We start from the raw sequence: 20,827 nt of genomic DNA on the forward strand, positions 1-20,827 counted from the left end.
CTGAATGCTGGTCAATCTGTTTGACTGATTTAGTCTAATGCTAGTCAGCCGACAATACAATCTATATTAAGACTAAGGTTATATATGTGTGTGATGTGCTGTCAGACTTAGCTTAAAATGACCAACGTCAGAATCATGCACTTACCTTATATGAACTAGTCTCATGTACCTTTGCTACATTGGAACACAAACACTGCAACATAATCGTTCCGGCGAGGGTGCATGAGAGCCTGTTGTTTGTTTTTTTATTTGGGATTTCGGGTTTTCTAGGTCCATTTTTTTAAAATGATGAAATAAAAATTAACTTTTAAACGTTCTTTACATTCAGGCAGAGGTTGCTGTATATATAATTGATGTGTGTTTAGGAGCACAGTGTTGTTATTTAGGTGACTTTTTACTGTAAGTGACAGGGACGCCGGGTGGAGATGTGCTGCATGGAGCTCAGACAGCAAATATGCTAGAATTGGTGCTGTTGGTGTAAATTACTTTTCAGCTACATCACTCATTAAGAACCAAATATAACACATCAGCCTTTCAACAAGTATCTTCCATTGGGCAGTACCTGTTCTGCTCAGCAGTTTTGGTCATGATGTTCGACAGAAGAAGGTCTCATTCAACCTTTTTAACTGTCCTAATTATTTAACATAGGTATGAACAACTGCTTTATAAACTGATTAATATTATATCCTTAATGCTATTTTGTATATTATATAAAATATTTATGTAGCTATAACATAAATGAAGTCGACCTCACCCATTAGAATTTGTTGGCAGCATGTTGTATAGAAGTTCACTGTTCTTTCCATTATGCAGTTCCTAATTTATTCACAATAGACATGATAGTGAGGCAATCAGATCTAAACACCAGAGAAAACCAGAGAAGTAAGGATCCACAATGTCCACTTCACTGAACAGCAACAGACGCCGACAGCCGAATCTCTCCTCTCTAATCCCAGCCTTGGTGCATCCACATCAGGATACATCCAGGAAACCGGGATCTGCTTAGTCGGATGTTCCGTACTATTTCGCTATTAGAAATAAATTCGCAATAGTGTGGTACCACCGTAACAGAGGTTTGCATTTTTAAATATTAATTGTACTCACAAAATGAGCGTTAAAACAGACCTTTTAAAATAAAAATCAGCATTTCTATAAAATCACAGCCATGTACGACTCCTACCTGACTCAAGTTGCCTTTTTTCGGCTTCTTCCAGGGTGTATACCATCGAGTCAGGTAAGAGTTGTACATGGCTGTGACTTCATAGAAATGCTGATTTTATATTTTGAAAGGCCTGTTTTAACGTTCATTTTGTAAGTAGAATGACAATTTAAAATTCAAACCTCTGTGACCGTGGTACCACAGTATTGTGGTTTTATTTCTTAAAGTCCGGAGCATCTGACTAAGCGGATTGCTCAAGCTATCGGAATCTGTTGCCATTCTGTGAAGTGAGCATCGTGGATTCTTACTTCTTAGGTTTTTCTCACTGGGAGGTATTGTGTTTAGATCTGATTGGCTATCCTAAATATTTGGAGGAACGTTGATAGCAGAAGAAAAAACTTACTTGAGAAAAAAAATAGTTATGCATGGGACTGACATAAACTTTTTCATCTAGCACCGTTCCTGTTTGTTTCTATTAGTAGTTGGTGGTTTATGTGCAGTGTTAAGATTTGTGTGCAACAAGTATAATACTAATGAGGCAGTTGGTGCACCTGAGGCATGTCCTCCGCACGTGAGACATTGCTTCCCTCCATTCAGGTTTCATGTTTCTCACATGAAATATCTCCAGCTCATCTAATGAAAAGGGTAGTGGTCCATCTGGGGTACAATAACATACAGATTTACAGAAATTTTATTTGGAAAACTGTATGATGGACATGAAGAATAAAAGTATGTTTTAATTCATAGTTGATATTCCTACAACATGCTGCCCACAGATTAATATGTACAGGTTGGTGGTAAAATTAGCTTCAATATGAACAATTAATCAATCAGTGAACAGTACAAGATGCTGTATGTCGTAGTGCTGAGGGTTTTGACATTATTATGGTTTGTTAATCACAGTGTGGTTAGGAGACGAGCTGTGTTGTGTTATATTATATTAATAAGTTTCATCTACAACTTGTAGACAAACTTATGTCTGATCTATATACTGTATATAGAAATTCACCTGACTCTCCAAAAGTTGGGATACTTCATACCTGAGCGCTTGTTATTTGAAGAATCTGTCTGGCATTCATGAAGTGTAAACTGTCAGTCTGTGAAAGGATTTGTCCATCTTTAAGCCAGGTTATCACTGGAGGTGGGAAACCCACAGTATGGCAAGAAAGATGTAACTGGTGGTTGACAACTACAGATAACTCATCTGTGTTCTCGGACCCATTAATTTGTGGAGGTTCTAGAAAGAAGAAAAACATCCTTACAGTATATTATAATATTATCATCATTTTATTTTGCCATTATTGCTCAGGCATTATAAAATCTATGAGCCACAAGATAGTGAAAGGTTAATCCTTCAATCTAACAACGCTGTTTACGCAGTAGATGGATTAGCTACTTACAGTTTACAGAAGCATAATAGAAATTGATGAATTTGCCAATTTCCCAGCTGGGATCTCAGCAGTCACGAATGTAAAGGGTCAGAGGGTACTCAAAGTGTGCCCTGTCTTTCTACATACTTTGCAGAAATCAGTAGTTGAGATGAGATGAGATGAGATGCACTGAGAAACACTGCATTTGGTTAATCTGTGAACTGTAATCATAATTTACCAGCTGCTTCCCTCTCTGTATCTGTAGTTTGCAGTTCATTCTGTAGAGACCTGAGTTATGTGATAAACTGTACCCCCCCCCCCCATCTAAATAGAGCTCCTTTGTAATCTGACACCTCTGTAAAATTTCCTCACTCTTGCTAGGAAAACAGAATTCAACAGGGATTTTAGTGGAGAATGAGATTCTGAGATTTAACATGATATAATATGAATCTACACTGCTCACTGCAGGAGAAAAAGCAGGAAAAAGACACATAGAAGCCACTTTATTTTACAAATTACTCTGCAAGATTACTATTATAACTATTAGTTTCTGAAGAGGTTAGACAGGTATCACCTAGTTGGGTGTTTGGGGGGTCAAAACAGACCATTTTCAGTCCATATATATCAAGGAGAATACATGAAATTCAGGATCCAAGTTTAAACAGAACCTAACATAAGTGTGTTCTTATATATGTGATTCTAGGAAGCCCAGACATGAAGACATAACAAGCTGGACCTTTAGTTTTAAAACAAAAGTTCAACTCACCAAGAACATTGAGTATGAAGTGTTTGCTGGCACTCCCTGCTTCATTGGATGCTACACATGAATATCTTCCAGTATCACTCATTTCAGTATTAAGAATTTGCAGGTTGAATCCTCTGCTCTCACCATGATTTATGACCTTTCCATCTTTTAGCCATGATATATGTGGCACAGGTTGCCCACTGACAAGGCAGGACATTGTAGTTGGATTACCTTTCACAGTGGTCAACTGTTCGGTCTTGTCTGCATCATCCATGTTTGGGGGTACTACAAAGTTCAAGCAGAATTGGCAAGAAAGATTACATATATGTATATGTACACATGTATATGTGTGTGTGTGTGTGTGTGAATTGCTACAATTTTCCATTATTACTTGCTTATCAGGTAGGGTGTGACTGCTGAGATCTAGATAGACCATAACCATTACAATGGATCTGCAGAGTAATTTAAGAATAGCAGCTCCTCCGCTGAACCTTTGTGTACCCCCTCTCACTGTACATATATTCAACTTTAAGGGAGTTATCTCCAATCTTAGACCACCACAATCAGCATTTTATAGGACATCCTAGTGATATACCATGGCATTCTAATAAAGTAATAAGCCTTTAATAGATTTGTATCATTAGAACAAATGTCATGACATAGTGATTGTTAAGGCCGCTCATTTACTTCAATATTGTGATTTTTTCACCTCCTCATAAGTGTTATATTTCAGCTTGGATTAATTAGAGAGATAACTCATTCACAATAAAAAACTTACCAAAGACTTGTAAATTATACTGTTTTTTGTCCACCCCAACCCTGTTTGAAGATACACAAGTATAGACTCCTTCATCAGATTTCTGAATTCTTGAAATCCTACAAAGTATTCAGATGGATAAATAAGCTACATGAAATTGAATAAAGTGAAAGAAACTAATATAAAAGTGACTAGGAGAAATCACAGGAGCAACTGATAAAGCTTACACAAATGTTAGTCTGTGGCTTTCAGGAATAAAAGTGACTCTGAATAAAAAATAGTGAACATTAAAGCAACTACATAAACGTCCATATTGCTAGAGTTGTTGTTAACAATTTCAGCCACTAGAGGTCATCAGAGACTTGATATTAACTTGCAGCCACATCATACATCAGAGTCATGAAGAATCATTACAGTCCATAATAATAATTCCTATATTTATATAGCGCTCACAAATTACGCAGCGCTACAGAGAGTTTGCCAAATTGGTCCCTGTCCCCAATGGGGCTCACAATCTTAACAACCTACCAGTATGTTTTGGAGTGTGGGAGGAAACTGGAGGAGCCGGAGGAAACCCACGCAAACACGGAGAGAACATACAAACTTTACATTTTATAACTGCTGAAATTAAGTAAATATTGTATATTAAGTAATATTAACATTTTCAATTAAAAATAAGTGCCCTCCATTCCAGGTTCCAACCTACATATAAAAGACAGCAGTATTAGATACAAAGACTGTCAGTCAGGTTTTTATCAAGCTGATAGTTTTGATGAATATATATCTAAAGATTATTTTCTTTCTTATTATCTCATTTCACATTCATTATTGACTCTTTCCATTCACTGTAGCAGGAGCCAGAACAGAGATTTCCGTGATTATTCAGTCTGTATAATATAAAGGTGTTACAACCATGTCAAACTGAGAAAGAATATCATATTAAGGGAAGTCACAGCATAAAATGATAAGTTATGATGCCTATATAATCATATAGAAAAACCCTCTATATCAGTGGTGGTGAACCTATGGCACTGGTGCCAGAGGTGGCACTCGGAGCACTCTCTGTGGGCACCCAAGCCATCACCCCAGCACAGAGATTCCAGACAGGACTCAAAATCTCCTCTTGCAATCCCTGGCCACCCAGGATGTGCTGTGATCAGTGCTATTTTAAAGCTACACATCCTAAGCTGCCTGGGACTACAGGAGGAGCCAGGAAGTGCAGACAAGGCTGCGTTATTATTGGAGATCCTGCTCTGAGCCCTGCAGTTCTTCCTCTTCAGGGTACCATGGAAGGAAGCTACAATGAAAATCTGAATTTCTCCTCTTTATTTCAACTGTATTGGTGTCCTCAGGGCACCAATACAATTAAAAACTGTGACAAAACAGGTAGTAACATGTTACTGCTTAAATTGCCATGTCGGCACTTTCTTTTTATACAAGTGGGTTTGGCTGTAGTTTGGGCACTCAGTCTCAAAAAGGTTCGCCATCACTGCTCTATATCATAATAAGATAGGTCTGGGAATTCAGTAAGGGAGGACATTGTATACAATGGCATGTGACCAAGCTGTGAGGGAGATGGGTGGGTCTGGGTGGTGAAGGTGTGTGGCCACTGGTGGCCTATGGACTCCATGACATGTGTTACTCACTCTGTAAATCCGTAGCTGTGTGTGACTGCGGCTGTGTGGTGTCCTGTACATTCCAAGCTACATTGGATATCCCGGTGTCCCAGAAAAGGTATAACAAGGGAAGTCCCAGCAGACAAAGGCTGGTAAAATGGGATTTTAAGAGGTTCTTTTTCTTGGATGTTAGTTCCAAGTAAGTCAGGGGTCGGGAACCTATGGCTCGCGAGATAGATGTGGCTCTTTTGATGGTCGCATCTGGCTCGCAGCCAGGACTCCTATCTAGGGGCGCAACTACAGCTGTAGCAACTGTTATGGTGTCTGCCAAGAACCGGGGCCTGTATTCGGCCGTATCTCCGGGGCCCTGTGGTTATGCCCCTGGATGTAATCGGCAGCTCATCGCAGGGGTACGCGGGGTTAATTCAGGGGCGAGCAACTCCCTCTCCGCCCATGCAGCCTCCGCCTCTGTGTGAGAGGGAGGGGAGGAGACTGTCTGCCTGCAGCCAATCCCGGCGCTGGATGTCAGCAGCTCAAGAGACTTGGCCTCATACAGAGGAGAAGGGACTCAGAAGGTCCAGCACCTGAGGAGAAGGAATCAGCCAGAGCTATGTCCTCCATCCCCCAGTGTCTCTTGTCACTCTGCCTTAACCCCTTAGTGTCCTGTGTGCAGGAGCAGCTATGAAGCTCTCCTGAGACCCCTGTGCATCATTCCCACGTATCTTCCCCCACCACTGCATTTCTACATTAATGTGAGGTTCTGCAGCAGCTTAGACACATAATAGCTAGGACCCAAGACAAAATTGTGGTGCATGTCAGTAATAAATGTGGAGCGCGGTACGACTAAGCAGTAACAGCCCCTTTAGGTGCAGATTTTTGGGAAAAGTCTTGTGGGAAACAGAGCAGCCGCAACACAAAACTGGCGCAGACATGTTATAAATACATGTACAAGCTCCAAAGATATTCTCTCCAGTGCAAAGTCACCAGAAAACTGGTGCAGACACTTTTAATAAATGTGTATTATAATGTACTGCAGCTGTTGGCGCGTGTATTGGGATGTTCTGCAGCAGCTGTAGCGTGTATTAGGATGTTCTGCAGCAGCTGGTGTGTGTATTGGGATGTTCTGCAGCGGTTGGGGTGTGTATTAGAATGTTCTGTGGCGGCTGGCATGTGTATTAGGAGGTTACACAGCAGCTGGTGCCTGTATTGGGATGTTCTTCTGGGGCTGCTGTGTGTATTGGGAGGTTCTGTGGCGGATGGTGCGTGTACTGGGGAGTTCTGCAGCGGTTGGCGTGTGTTCATGGGAGGTTCTGCGGGAGATGGTGCGCTTATTGAGGGGTTCTGCAGCGGTTGGCGCGTGCATTCTGCTCCTGTTCCTGCTTATCATTGACTTTAGTAAATTGAAGCTACAAATTCCGTATGGGACTCAGCACCCTCTTTTTCATTTACTTTATTTAAAACCAACACTTTAAAAGGGACACGGATAGAACAATGGCTCCAGCAGTCATTAGCAAGATTAGGAAAAAGCGAGATCCAGTCATGCACTTTAAAAAGAAGAAGCCAGAGCACTGGACCACATGTCCTGCATCACAAGCTCCAATGGAAATTATCTATTTTTTATTTTACAGGGAATTACCATTGTTTTGGTCCAGTGATGACTTAGAACAGCAGGTAGGAACACTCCTTGCTGTACTAATGACTGCTGGAGCCATTGTTCTGTCAGTGTCCCTTTAAACATATTGTACGGCTCTCGCAGAATTATAATTTAAAGTATGTGGCGCTTATGGCTCTCTCAGCCAAAAAGGTTTCTGACCCCTGAAGTAGCTTTGTTTTATGTACTGTTTTTTTATTTTTTATTCTTAATGGTGTAAATAAAAAGACCAAAATCTTTTAAATACAACCAATTGTCCATTGAAGATCCTTATGCACCTTCTTGGAACCAACATCCAAGCAAAAGAACCAATTTCCTGACGTTCCTGAGGATACCTTGGAATCTATTTTGCAGAGGAGCAGCAGCAAAGGGGACCCTATAGAGCGAAAAAACGAGTTGTGCCGATCTGCACAATTCACCAAGGTGAGCAGCACCAGCACACCACCTATATATATATATATTTATGTATTACACTATTGGCGCTGTGGGCGTCTCTTCCTCTTTATCCCTACAGTATATAATATAGAGGATAGATGATATAACAGGGGACTCCATGGATGTCTAGGCTCAGCCTGTTATTATCGGCTATCAGAGGACATTGCAGAGATGCGGTTGCTATTATAGGCAGTAGGAGGCATGCGGGAGGAACTGCAATTACCAGCACGTCCAGGCTGATATTAAGGGCCTATTTTAAAGTTTATTACATGAAGAAGTGAAAAAGCAGAGAAACAAATCTCCCTACATGCTCCTTGCTCCCAGCACTTATGCCTCATGGCTCTCTTCTAGGCCTGGTCACATGGTGGAAACACTATCACAGGTCCCAATTTCTAGTGCTGACAGCTCCCATCCTTACAGGTCAGATATGGTGGCTTCATCTAACCTGAGCTGTTCACTGCCTATATGTATGTTTGTTTTTTGTGGGAAGAGATGAAGCTTTGGTTCAATTTTGGGATATATGGAACGTCCATTTATCTTTAGGGGAGGGAAAAATATATCTATTTTGCCAATTTTTCATAGCATAGTTTTAATAACTTGTTGTTTGGATAGACATATTTTCACCTTCACCTAAAAAACTTTTACCCAAAACCAGTGCTACATGCCCTAACCCCTGTTGTTTTGTCTGCTATAACCTCTGTGTGTCATTTGTTCTCTCTGACCATGTTTTCTGTCCGCACCGCCTTTCCATTTCCTGCTGCAGGTTTTCCTGTATTGAAGTCCAGATTTCCATAGGGGTTCAAGGGTGAAAATCAGAAAATACACTAGTAAACCCATTTTGGAGTAAAACCAGGTTGATGATTAAGTGAGTCTATATTTGCAGATCGTTATATTTCCAAGTGAGAAACTTGTGTAAGATTTAATATACCTAAAGACTTGTCCTGAACTAAGGAGTCGGACTTGTGGAGATACTGGAAGTGGAAGACCATTCTTCAGCCACTTGATCTGAGGCGTTGGAACACCTGTTACAAGGCATTCAATGTTCATTGAAGTCCCCAAAACTGCAGTCAGTTCCACTTGTGTCCCCCGATTGTCAATAATTTTGGGAGGGACTAAAAAGAGAAAAAAATAGTTTTGATGAATAAAGTGAACACCTACTGTAGATGCAGTCTAGATGCATAGGATATATATATCTTGCCTGTCATACAGGGTAAGTTGCCTTAAAGGAGTTGCACTTTCAGCAAATAATTGATATTGTTTGTGTAATGAAAAGTTATACAATTTTCCAATAAACTTTTTGGATCAATTCCTCATGGTTTTCTAGATGTCTGCTTGCTGTCATTCTATAGAAAGTTTCTATGTTTGCTTCCAGTGGATAGAAATCAGTCCATGGTCATGTGATAGACACGCTGGTGCATCAGCCAATGGTATCACTCAGCCCTGATTACTGTCTGTGATATAACAAATTGTGCACCTGCGTGTCCACAACAAGACCATGGACAGATTTCTATCCACTGGAAGTAAACATAGAAGCTTTCTATAGCAGGACAGCAAACAGAGATCTAGAAAACTGTGAGGAATTGATACAGAAAGTATGTTTGATAACTGTATAACTTTTTCTTACACAAACAATATCAATTATTTGTTAAAAGTGGACAACCCCTCAGGAGGAAAGCCACATTTATATGGAGTAATTCAGTACAATGAATAGTAAGGTATAGGACTTACCATGCACATTGACAGTGAATAGTCTGTCATCTTCTCCAACAGTATTGGTAGCTACACAGGTATATTTTCCCATATCAGCTGTTTGAGCGTTTATGATGGATAATACTTCTCCATTGGATGTTTTGCTTTTTAATATAAAACAGACCACATGTCAGACTCTAGTCTGGTAAACAAAAAATCACCTTTAAAGAGCTGAATAACCTGTCAGCTATAAAAACGCCACTTAAGTAAGCAGCTCCTAGTGCTAAAACAGACGCAGCAGTGTTACACTGCTAGCGTTATCGGAAACAAACACTGCTGCACTGTACACTAGAAACGCCGGACCACGCTGGAGGTCGTCCGGCATATTCATGAGGGGGTAGTCTGAAGCGCTTCCTCTTCCCTGGACCGCCCCGTCCACTCCATAGGCCAGCGCTGACTGCCATGCGTCATGCCCCCTCAATTCCATTGCTTCCATCACGGTCCAGCGTTTCTAGTGTATATTGCAGCATGGTCTGCTAGCGTTATCGGAGGTAACACTGCTGCGTCTGTTTTAGTACTAGGAGCTGCTTACTTTAGAAAGTGGTCCCTAGTGACGTTTATAGAGGTGACCTCTATAACCAATAAAAACATTTTACTGGGAGGAATCTATCTACCACAAAACAAAAGTAAACATTTCTCCTAAAGAGGCACTAGGCCCATATTTATTGTTGTACAACAAAATCAACATTTATTAATATACGGTAGTCATGTCATGACAGACATCAGCATAACCATCTGAATTCCATCAAGAAAGTCTTGTGACTCTATTTCCATGTGCAACATTCTATGGTACATTTAAAGGGGTATTCCAGGAAAAGCATACTTCATATACAAATGGATCCTTAAAATATAGGCTAATATGTAATAGCAGAAAAATGCTGTTGACATACACTGTAATGAAGAATTAAAATGCTTTAACCCCTTCCCGACACTTCCCGAAGAAAATGTCCGATCTATCAAAATATAATAACGGTTTAAACGCAGTTTATAGATAGATCGGACATTTTCGGACGCGGCGATACCTAATGTGTTTATGATTTTTACTGTTTATTAATATTAATATCAGTTCTAGGGTAAGGGGGGTGATTTGAATTTTTAGTTTTTTTTATTATAATTTTTTTTTTAACTTTTTCTTACTTTTACTTTTACTATTTTTCAGACTCCCTAGGGTATTTTAACCCTAGGTTGTCTGATCGATCCTACCATATACTGCCATACTGCAATATGGCAGTATATGGGGATTTTACTCCTCATTCATTACAATGTGCTGATGTAATGTGCACATTGTAATGAATGGGTTAAAACGAGACAGCTTCGGGCCTTCGTGAGAACCGAAGCTGTCATGGCAACGGATCATCGCTCCCCGTGACGTCATGGGGGAGCGGCGATCCGCGGCAAGATGGGCGGCGCCATCTTTTTGGAGCCTCCGGCAGCCTTGCTAGCACCGATAGCGGGTGTTACCGGTAAGCCTTTGCTGCAATATGCAGCAAAGACTTACCGGCTATGGAGAGGGCTTGGCCCGCGAGCCCTCTCCATGCACCGGGACCCAGCGTGCGCCGTACTGGTACGGCGCATGTCGGGAAGGGGTTAAAGCATTTTAATTCTTCATTAAATAGCGGAAGAATTAAACGCAAAATAGCGTCCAAAGTCAAAAATGAAATTTTTTTGCCATTTTGGAAAATATAAAAAAATGAATAAAAAGTGATCAAAAGGTCGCACAGTCCTAAAAATGATAGCAATGAAAACGCCATCCAAAGTCGCAAAAAATTACACCAAAGTATGAAAAAGTTATTGCCGCCAGAAGATGTCAAAATCAAAAAAAAAAATTTTGTACAGGAGGTTTTAATTTTTTTAAATGTATGAAAACATTATAAAACCTATACAAATTTGGTATCCCCTTAATCGTACAGACCCAAAGAATAAAGTAGACATGTAATTTGGGGCGCACAGTGAAAGCTGTCAAATCCAAGACCACAAGAAAACGTCGCAAATGTGTTTTTTCACCATTTTCACTGCATTTGGAATTTTTTTCCCGCTTCTTAGTACGCGCCATGGAATATTGAATCCCGTCACTATGAAGTGCAATTTGTTACGCAGAAAATAAGCCATAACAGAGCTCTTTATGTGGAAAAATAAAAAAGTTATAGGTTTTTGAAGGTGGGGAGTGAAAAATGGAAGTGAAAAAACTAAAAAAGGCCAAGTCGTTAAGGGGTTAATCAGTGGGGCGCTTTTCTAAGCGCAGAGCAGACACAGGACAGAAGATGGCTGTTGGCCACATATCCAAATCACATGTCCTGAGCCTGCCTGGGCAGGTCATTTGATCACCACTATGTTTGGCTGTAGTGGGTTGGTTGCAGTGCATCCAGTATAACCAGTGTTGTGGTAAGACGCCATCTCAGTGAGGTAATGTGCAGTGATGGCAGTTACATATCATTACTATGGTAACAGAGCAGGACAGTTTGTTAGATCATCACTGGGAGTAAATCACAAGTGGTTAAAGGAGTTACTGATAACTAAAGGATCATGGGACTTGTAGTTTCCAGTGGCGGCCATCTTAGTGATAACTCTGCCTACTTCAGAAAGCCCATCACATTTTGTGAATCATAATGACTAATGACATTGAGTTCTGTTATATTTAATTATTCATAGCATTAGTTTTTGCATCAGATGCCCATTTTCCCCGAATACCCATTTAATGATCCTGGTATTTATTAATTTCTATTATAGGCACCAATCTCTGATGTATAGCATTAGCACTTTCCTTCATTGAGCACTTTTTGTCTGGGCTGCCTCTTCATAGCGAATTTGCAATAATATAGTCTGTGGTTTTATCCTCGGAATTCTAACTAATAATAATAATAATAACAATTCCTTTATTTATATAGCGCACACTTCACCTATATCACAACCTTGGAGTATCTAAATCAGGGGTCCCCAAACTTTTTACATAGGGGGCCGTTCACTGTCCCTTCTCAGACTGTTGGAGGGCCTGACTAAAGTTTAAAAATAAATAGCGGTACATGTGACCGCATCCGTAATACACTGCCCCCCCCTCCTCAATTTATTATTTAATATACTGCACCCCCTTGTGAACTATTTTATATATTGGCCCAATTAATTAATTAATTGGGTCAATTAATTATTAAATATACTGAATTAATTATTTCCTATGCTGCCCCCACCATTAATTATTTCCTATGCTGCCCTTCATAATTAATTATTGCCTATGCTGCCCCCCATTAAATATTTACTATGCTGTCCCCCCAGCATTTTTCCTATGCTGCCCCCCACCATAAATTATTTCCTATACTGCCTCCTCCATTAATTATTCCATATGCTGCCCCTCACAATTAATTATTTCCTATGCTGCCCCCCACCATTAATTATTTCCTATGCTCCCCCCACCATTAATTATTTCCTATGCTGCCCCCACCATTAATTATTTCCTATGCTGCTCCCCACCATTAGTTATTTCCTATGCTGCCCCTCATAAATAATTATTTCATATGCTGCCCCTCATAAATAATTACTTCCTATGCTGCCCCCACCGTTAATTATTTCCTATGCTGCCCCCACCGTTAATTATTTCATATGCTGCCCCCACCATTAATTATTTCCTATGCTGTCGCTCCACCATTAATTATTTCCTATGCTGCCCCCCACCATTAAATATTCTCTATGGTGCCCCCACCATTAACTATTTCCTTCTTTTTTTTTTTTTAAGTATTTTTTTATTTATTTTAACAAAACAATAAGGTTACATACAGTAATTTGTGTTGCAACCTAACAACATACTTGATTGCTTAGTGATCAATGAACATATATTTTGAACATTACAACTGAAATGATCACTTAGTCGTACATTAGGCATATCTTTATTAATGTTCAGCTAAATTTGGGTTATCTGGAATGGGTCCATCCAGTTATCCTTCTTTGTCACAGTCTCTAATGCATAGTTAGAAATGGATCCACTTTTTTTTTCCTTTTAGTCTGCTAAGTTCCATTAACTTTAATCAAACAGAACATAGATACACCATTAACTATTTCCTATGCTGCCCCTCATAATTAATTATTTCCTATGCTGCCCCTCATAATTAATTATTTCCTATGCTGCCCCTCATAATTAATTATTTCCTAAGCTGCCCCTCATAATTAATTATTAACTATGCTGCCCCTCATAATTAAAGGGGTATTCCAGGAATCAGCATAATTCATATACAAGTGGGCACTCAAAATAGAAGCTAATGTGTAATTAGTTGTTATTTAAAATTTTGCTCCCCTTAGCAGAAAATGCTGGTGACATACAATGTAATGGAGAATTAAAATGCTACTGGCCCTTTAATCAGTCCGTTAATTTCCTCCGCGCGGTCCATCGCAGAAAAGAAGATGGCCGCTGGTCACATGTCCACGTCACATGTCCTTTACCTGTCTGGGCAGGTCATGTGATCACCACTGTGTTTGGCTGTAGTCGGTTGGTTGCAGAGCATCCAGTATGGTCAGTGTTGTGGTGATGGCAGTTACACATCATTACTATGGTAACAGAGCAAGAAAACCTGTTACATCATCACTGTTAGCAGAGCATAAGTGGTAGGAGGAGTTACTGAGAACTAAAGGATCATGGAACTTGTAGTTTCCAGTGGCGGCCATCTTAGTGATAACTCCACCTACTTTAGAGAGGCCATAAATTTTGTAAATCATAAAATCATATTATTTTAGCTCCGTTTTGTGACTAATGACATTGAGTATTGTTGTATTCATTTATTTACATCATCAAGGATTTTTGTGTCAGACGTTCACATTCCCGGAATACCCCTTTAATTATTAAATATGCTGACCCTCATAATTAATTAATAACTTTGCTGCCCCTCATAATTAATTATTAAATATGCTGCCCCTCATAATTAATTATTAACTGTGCTGCCCTTCAATGTCATATATTGGGCCCCCGGCCGCCACAATCTTTATACTGCTGTTTTTTACAAAAAAAAACAACCTTGTACTCACTTCAGTCTCCCGCCACACGTCTTCTATCTTCTTGCTGCGGCCAAGCAGGAAGGGGTGTGCGGCCGCGTGATGACGTTATCACGCCGCTGCGCAGCCTTGTTCATGGAGCGATGTGCACCAGGGTTGTCTTCCATCCACATCGCTCCCCCTGCAAAAATTGTGCTTGAGCGGTCGTTTTTGGCTGCATCAAGAACTGTACATTGACAGACAGGGGCTCCCTCTCCGGATGGGCGTAGGCCCCTGCCTATTGTTGAAGGCTGTGGGGGCCCGGTGCTGGCTCTCCAAGTGAACGGCGGCGAATAGAAACGGTCCGCGGGCCATATGCGGGACCACTGATCTAAATGATCTACTAATACTTATGTATGGTGTGGGGGCAGCTATAGCAATGACTGTCACTAGGTCTTATTTTCAGGGGAGGCCTTATATTTCTAAGCTTGACATAATTGCAATAGGTTTCATTTTCTGGGCGGGGGGGGGGGGCATATAATTGTTCTTTCTGTGCTTATTACTAGTAGTCATGGGGCACTGCTTTCCTCAGGTGTAAAAGATGTATAAAAGATTTTAAAAACTATTCTTTTCGTGTTTGGACTAAAGCCTTTGTTCTCCTGACGAAGGCTTTAGTCCAAATCAGAAATGCAAAGCATTTTTTTTTATAAACAACTGATGAAGGCAGTGCCTCATTCTCCACAAAGACCTCTGCTGTGCACCTCAATATCATTGATTATCACAGATTAACACAATCATCAGGACGAGTATACTCCTCAACGGCAAAGTGACCTACTCACCCTTCGTTAAAACAGTTTTTATACACTTTTAGTACTAGCACAGCAAATAGGAATGGATACAGAAGAGATGAAATGGTTTCCCAGAAAAAGGGGCATGAGCTAAAAATTATGCACAGTCACCCTAATTTTGGTGCACTTTTCTGCGGTAAGCAAAGCCAACTAATATGAGGTACAAAGTAAAACTAGACAGGCTTATACTTTCTTAGATTTATCATCTAGCAGCAGGTACTGTAATAAATGTGACGCAGCATAAGAGTGTCTGTCTTACTTTGCACTGCTTAGAGCCACATGCACACAAACACTTGGATCTGTCACAGGCATATGCATCAGGGTGAAAGCAAAAAATGGAGAAATTTTTTTTGCTTCCACCCTGATGTACATATACTAGACACTGCTATCCGGGATTTAGGACTGTGTGCTGCCTCCATAACATTATAACAGCCTGTTTTTTAGCCTAACTAAGGTAAAATCCCCCACCCTTCGGGTATCAGGGTACCTGTGGGCTTTTCATTATACCAATTTACTACTCTATGGGAGTGCGATTTTCTCTTTTTATATATTGCATTAGTCATGGGCATGTGAGCATTGCTCACACCGTCAATGACAGTAGGAAAAGACTGCCTGAACAGTAAAGGTGGGCAGGAATAGGACCAGCCCTATAATTTGTGGCTACTTTGTAGTGAACTCAGCCATGGCATAGTGGATGCATCGGCCATGGCCATAACCTATAGAAAGTAAGGGGGCTGTGTGCTAGCTGCTAAAAAAACAACTAGCACATAGCCCTATCATACATCATGTGGACATGAGGCCTAACTTTCAGAAACATTTGAAAACTCTTCTTCATTGTTGTTGTTGCTTGCACTAAATGTTTACTAAAGTAAAAGTCTTCCTTATAACATTGCCTTATTTTTTTTCTTTTAGGTACATTCCTTCAGTAAGACATATGTTCAGGTAGCTGCCTGTGACAGCCTCTGCTATAAACCTTTCCTTCATACTAGACATATTAGAGGTGAAAAATTTCTTACATAATTCCAATGCGCTGATCACTGTTTATATTTTTACCATCTTTTAACCAATAAATGTGGGGTTTAGGAGTCCCGCTGGCTTCACATAACAGCTGGATGTCTTCTGCAGGTAATGCATTGATTTCATTTGCCATTCCAGAGCCAGCAATGCTAGGAGGGACTGAAAATGTTTACACAGTTATTATATACATTATGACTACAATTATGTATAGGATAAAGTAAGTTGAACATTTATAATCACAGATGACACAACTATGAAGCACTTGCCTTGAATACTAAGAATGTAGTCTTTTTGGGCACTTCCTTCTACGTTAGTAGCTATGCAGGTGTAGTTTCCACTGTTGGACAGCTCAGCCCTATCAATCTTCATTTTGCTCCCACCAGCAAGAATGTACATGTCCAAATAATCTGAAGGATCTGGGTAAGAAGATACAAATGAAAAACAGCTGCTTAGGAAATACAGAGAAATTAATTTACTCCTGTTACATTAAAAATCTGTTACTATAACCAAACCTATCAATGATTGCTATAAGGAAACGTACCTTTACTTATACGACATCTAACATTTTAATCATACAAAGCCATATAGAGCCAATTTATGCCACAATTCTGACTTTATTGGTGCATCGTCATCATGCAGATTGAATCATACATAATGATTGCCAGATATTATTGGGGCCATTGTGTGGCTGTAAATAGTTGGCACACCCAACCTCTTAGTAATTCTGCTGTTTTTTTGTTGCAGGTTATAGTAAATTTGGCTCTCAAAAGCATTCCCCTTTGATGGTCATTGTGCCCACAATTTAAAAAAAGTGGTAATGGTGGCACAAAAGGGCCAGTAAGTCACACATTTCATGGCATGCTGCATTGGCCCAATTACTTGCCCTTATTACAAGCAAATTCTCTTATAAATGGGCCCTTACATGCTGGCTACATTACATGCAGCGGTAACTTATTGCTATAAAGCCAATAAGCCATGTAAAGAGCTACATACCAAATACTTCCACTTTGGATGGTTCATGATTATATATATCTAGTCTCTGAATCTTCACCTCAGTTTTACAGTTACATCAATCCTAAGCAAATTGAATTTAGTTTCTCTGTATTGATAGCTGAAGAATATGTAAATAAGTTGTCAAGGATGAGACAAAGAAAACCACATCTCTTTTGCTATCTTGTAAGGCAGCCCCCTTACCATCAAGCATGACTTTCAGGAAGCCTTATGGCATGATGTGGGATTAAAGCCAAACCAGTATATCTATTCCAGAAGTAACATATTCCCAACTGTAGACAACACTGTTTTGACCTGGTTGCGTCCTTTCAGTACAGTGTAGAGGACTAGGGTCAGGGAGTAAGAGTTCTCCTTGCGGATAGATTGCTAATTAAGGCCGCCTTGTACGTGTGTAGATTTATAGCCATTGATGCTCCACTAAAGGATTCTTGGAAACAGGGCTGTCTAGAGTTGGGAATCTGTTCCTTCTGGAAAATATATATATATATATATACTGGTATGGCTTTAATTCCAAATCATGTCTTTAGGAAAAGAGCAAAAGTAGCAAAAGAGGCATCTTTTCCAAGTTCCATCCTGAAATATGTACATGTAGACATAGCATATACTTACTTATGTTACTTCCATCCTTAAACCAATTCAATGTGGGTGTTGGCATTCCATAAGCATCACATGAAAACGTAACAGAGTTTCCAATGGTTGCTGTTTGATACTCTATCGGTGGTCCTTGTATCCTAGGAGGCACTGAATAAAGGGAACATATACAATTTTCCATAATTTCTCAACAAGTAATTTTCTGGAATTGGAAAAGTATATTAGAATACCGGAAGGTATCTTACCATGAACAGTGAGGAAAAATTTCTTGCCATCTTGACCTACAACATTTGTTGCGATGCATTCATATTCTCCAGTATCAGATACCTGAAACAAGTATTTAAGATGATTATATCAAAATTACTTTCTTATCCCTGGTGGCGCTCCATGGCCAAAGCCAAGCTTCAAAGAGCTAGCTACAGAAATGGAAGACTAGGGATGAGCCTGAAGATTACCTTACCTGAGCATTGTCAAGGTTCAGTACCTGCCCACTCTCCAGAATCCTAATGTTAGAGGATTCAGCAATCAATTGGCTGTTCTTATACCAGCTTATAACAGGAGTCGGGATGCCATCGGATTTACATTCCAAAAATGTATTTGCAGCAATGCCTATATTAATATGTGGGCTGGAATCTCTGTTGCCACTGACAATGGTAGGAGGTACTGCAATAGTAATGTACATATTGGAGAATTGTACCGAAGAATGAATAGTTACTACATTGTGTTTTCCAAAAAAGTCTACTGAATTGTTAGGACTGACCATACACATTAAGATTGAATGTTTTCTTGGCTTCTCCAGCTTGATTATTGCCAGCACATATATATTCTCCTGCATCTGTCAGCTTGGTTTGATGAATCTGCAATGTCCTTCCCCCTGCCGAAAAAATACAGAGATTCAGAGAACCCAGGCCATTCATCTCAGCTAGATAAAGGTAATTCAATTAGGTTTGTATGGAATATGTTAGGGAGGAACCTGATTATACATTTTTTTCAAATATAGTAGGAAACTATGGATGTAACAAACATTAGCTTCACAATTAACCCACATTATACTATGCATCCACTGTTTACATGTTGAACAGCATTTGTTAAATAATTAAAAATCAAGTTAAAGTAGGAAAGATCTATTTCTTTAAAGGGAACCTGTCATCTGAATCAATAAACCCCCAGGAGTACCTTATACAACAATGCAAACGCATCTTGATACTTTGTCTGCTGTTCCTGGCCATTGCACGAGTCTTTAAAAAATTACTTTTATTTCCCCACTTGTTTGCCAAAGACCCAGTCAAGGAGGCGCGAGAGCACTGTGACTCAGTCTAGCTCAGCTCCCTCCTCTCCGCACTGTGGAATATCACATGGTCATAAGTATTCAGACCCTTTGTTGTGACGTTCAGTTTTAACTAACATGGCGTCCATTTTCTTCTGATCCTACTGGAGGCGGTTATACTCCTTCCTTGGAGTCCAGCTGTGTTTAATTACACAGGTTGGACTTGATTAAGAAAGGCACACACCTGTCTATATAAGACCTCACAGTTCTTGAGAGATGGGAGAAAGTTTCACAAAGTCAACTAATACTGCAGCCCTCCACCAGTCGGGGCTTTATGGCATAGTGGGCCAAAAGAAGCCTCTCCTCAGTGCAAGACATATGAAAGTCTGCATATTGTTTGAAAAAAAAACCACATTAACGACTCCCAGACTATGAGAAGACAAAGATTGCACTTTTTGGTGTTAATTCTAAGTGATATGTGTGGAGAAAACCAGGCAATGATCATCACCTGCCAAATACAATCCCAACAGTGAAACATAGTGGCGGTAGCATCATGCTATATGTTTTTCAGATGTGGGCATAGGATGAATGGGGCCAAGTACAGAAATATCCTGCATGAAACCTTTTCCAGAGTCCTCTGACTGGGCCAAAAATTTAGCTTCCAATAAGTCAAAGGGACACATTTACTATGGACCTTACACCAGTTTCTGCTTGCACAGTTATTTAACCCCTTAACGACTTAATAGCACATTGTAATGAATGGGTTAAAACGAGACAGCTTCGGGCCTTCGTGAGACCCGAAGCTGTAATGGCAACGGATCACCGCTCCCCGTGACGTCATCGGGGAGCGATGATCCGCGGCAAGATGGCCTCCGGCAGCATTGCCGGCGGCGATCGCAGTGAAAGCACCGCGATTGGTGCTAGCGAGCCCTCTCCATGCACCGGGACCCGGCGCGCGCCGTACTAATCCAGACTCTTTATTTTCTGTTTTCCCTTCTGCAGACAATTTATATTAAAATGTGGTTGTCTCCAAGCTTCTGGGAGAAAACTGAGCGGTTATGACTCAATCATCCCCTCCCCCCCATTTCTCTGCATTTCTCTGGTCTTCTATACTGTATAATATAGCATTGAGCTTTCGTCCTTCTTGTGGGAAAGATGGAATTCAGCAGAGATTTTATAGGAAGGAACCCAAAGAAAATGAAGAAGGAAGCTCTTGACTTGAATGTGTAGGTTTTTACATTTTTACTTTTTTATTCAAAGTTTGTTAAACACAAGTTAAAGTAAACCTGTCTTTTATAGCCATTTTTATCTGGTGACAGCTACATTACCTGGCTCCCTGCCAGGAGCATGTGGTGAATCCTGGGGAGGGAGCAGCTGCAGCCTGTGTACCTGTGTCAATCTCCTCTCAACCACACCTGTTAAAGGAAACCTACCATTTCAAATGGTCGGTGTAAGCTGTAAACACCGAGCACCAGCTCAGGGTGAGCTGGTACCAGTGCTTAGTTTTCGTTAGTGTTATAAACCGCGGTATCGCGGTTTTAACACTTTTTAAACTTTATAGCAGAAACTGCTTCGGCGCAGCGTGCGCACGATCGTGCGCGCGCCTACATAGGAAATGCCGCAGGCGTTGCGCGCGCACGGTCGCGCGCAGCGCTGAAGCA

At 40.4% G+C, this 20,827-nt stretch overlaps 1 protein-coding gene across 1 annotated transcript in view; it reads right to left on the reverse strand.

The window, feature by feature from the left end:
- HMCN1 (hemicentin 1) overlaps positions 1–20,827 on the reverse strand; it is a 219,917-nt gene that overhangs the window by 79,696 nt on the left and 119,394 nt on the right. The window contains exons 59-69 of the mRNA XM_072128125.1: positions 18,660–18,773; positions 18,360–18,562; positions 18,145–18,226; positions 17,918–18,049; positions 16,564–16,713; positions 16,297–16,456; positions 9,462–9,586; positions 8,662–8,845; positions 4,053–4,150; positions 3,296–3,559; positions 2,200–2,396 (exon numbers count right to left, since the gene is read on the reverse strand). Coding sequence (XP_071984226.1) covers positions 2,200–2,396; positions 3,296–3,559; positions 4,053–4,150; positions 8,662–8,845; positions 9,462–9,586; positions 16,297–16,456; positions 16,564–16,713; positions 17,918–18,049; positions 18,145–18,226; positions 18,360–18,562; positions 18,660–18,773 — 1,709 coding nt within the window. The remainder of the gene's footprint in view (positions 1–2,199; positions 2,397–3,295; positions 3,560–4,052; positions 4,151–8,661; positions 8,846–9,461; positions 9,587–16,296; positions 16,457–16,563; positions 16,714–17,917; positions 18,050–18,144; positions 18,227–18,359; positions 18,563–18,659; positions 18,774–20,827) is intronic.

The sequence above is a fragment of the Engystomops pustulosus genome, chromosome 10 (assembly GCF_040894005.1).
Source record: "Engystomops pustulosus chromosome 10, aEngPut4.maternal, whole genome shotgun sequence".
Lineage (NCBI taxonomy): Eukaryota > Metazoa > Chordata > Amphibia > Anura > Leptodactylidae > Engystomops > Engystomops pustulosus.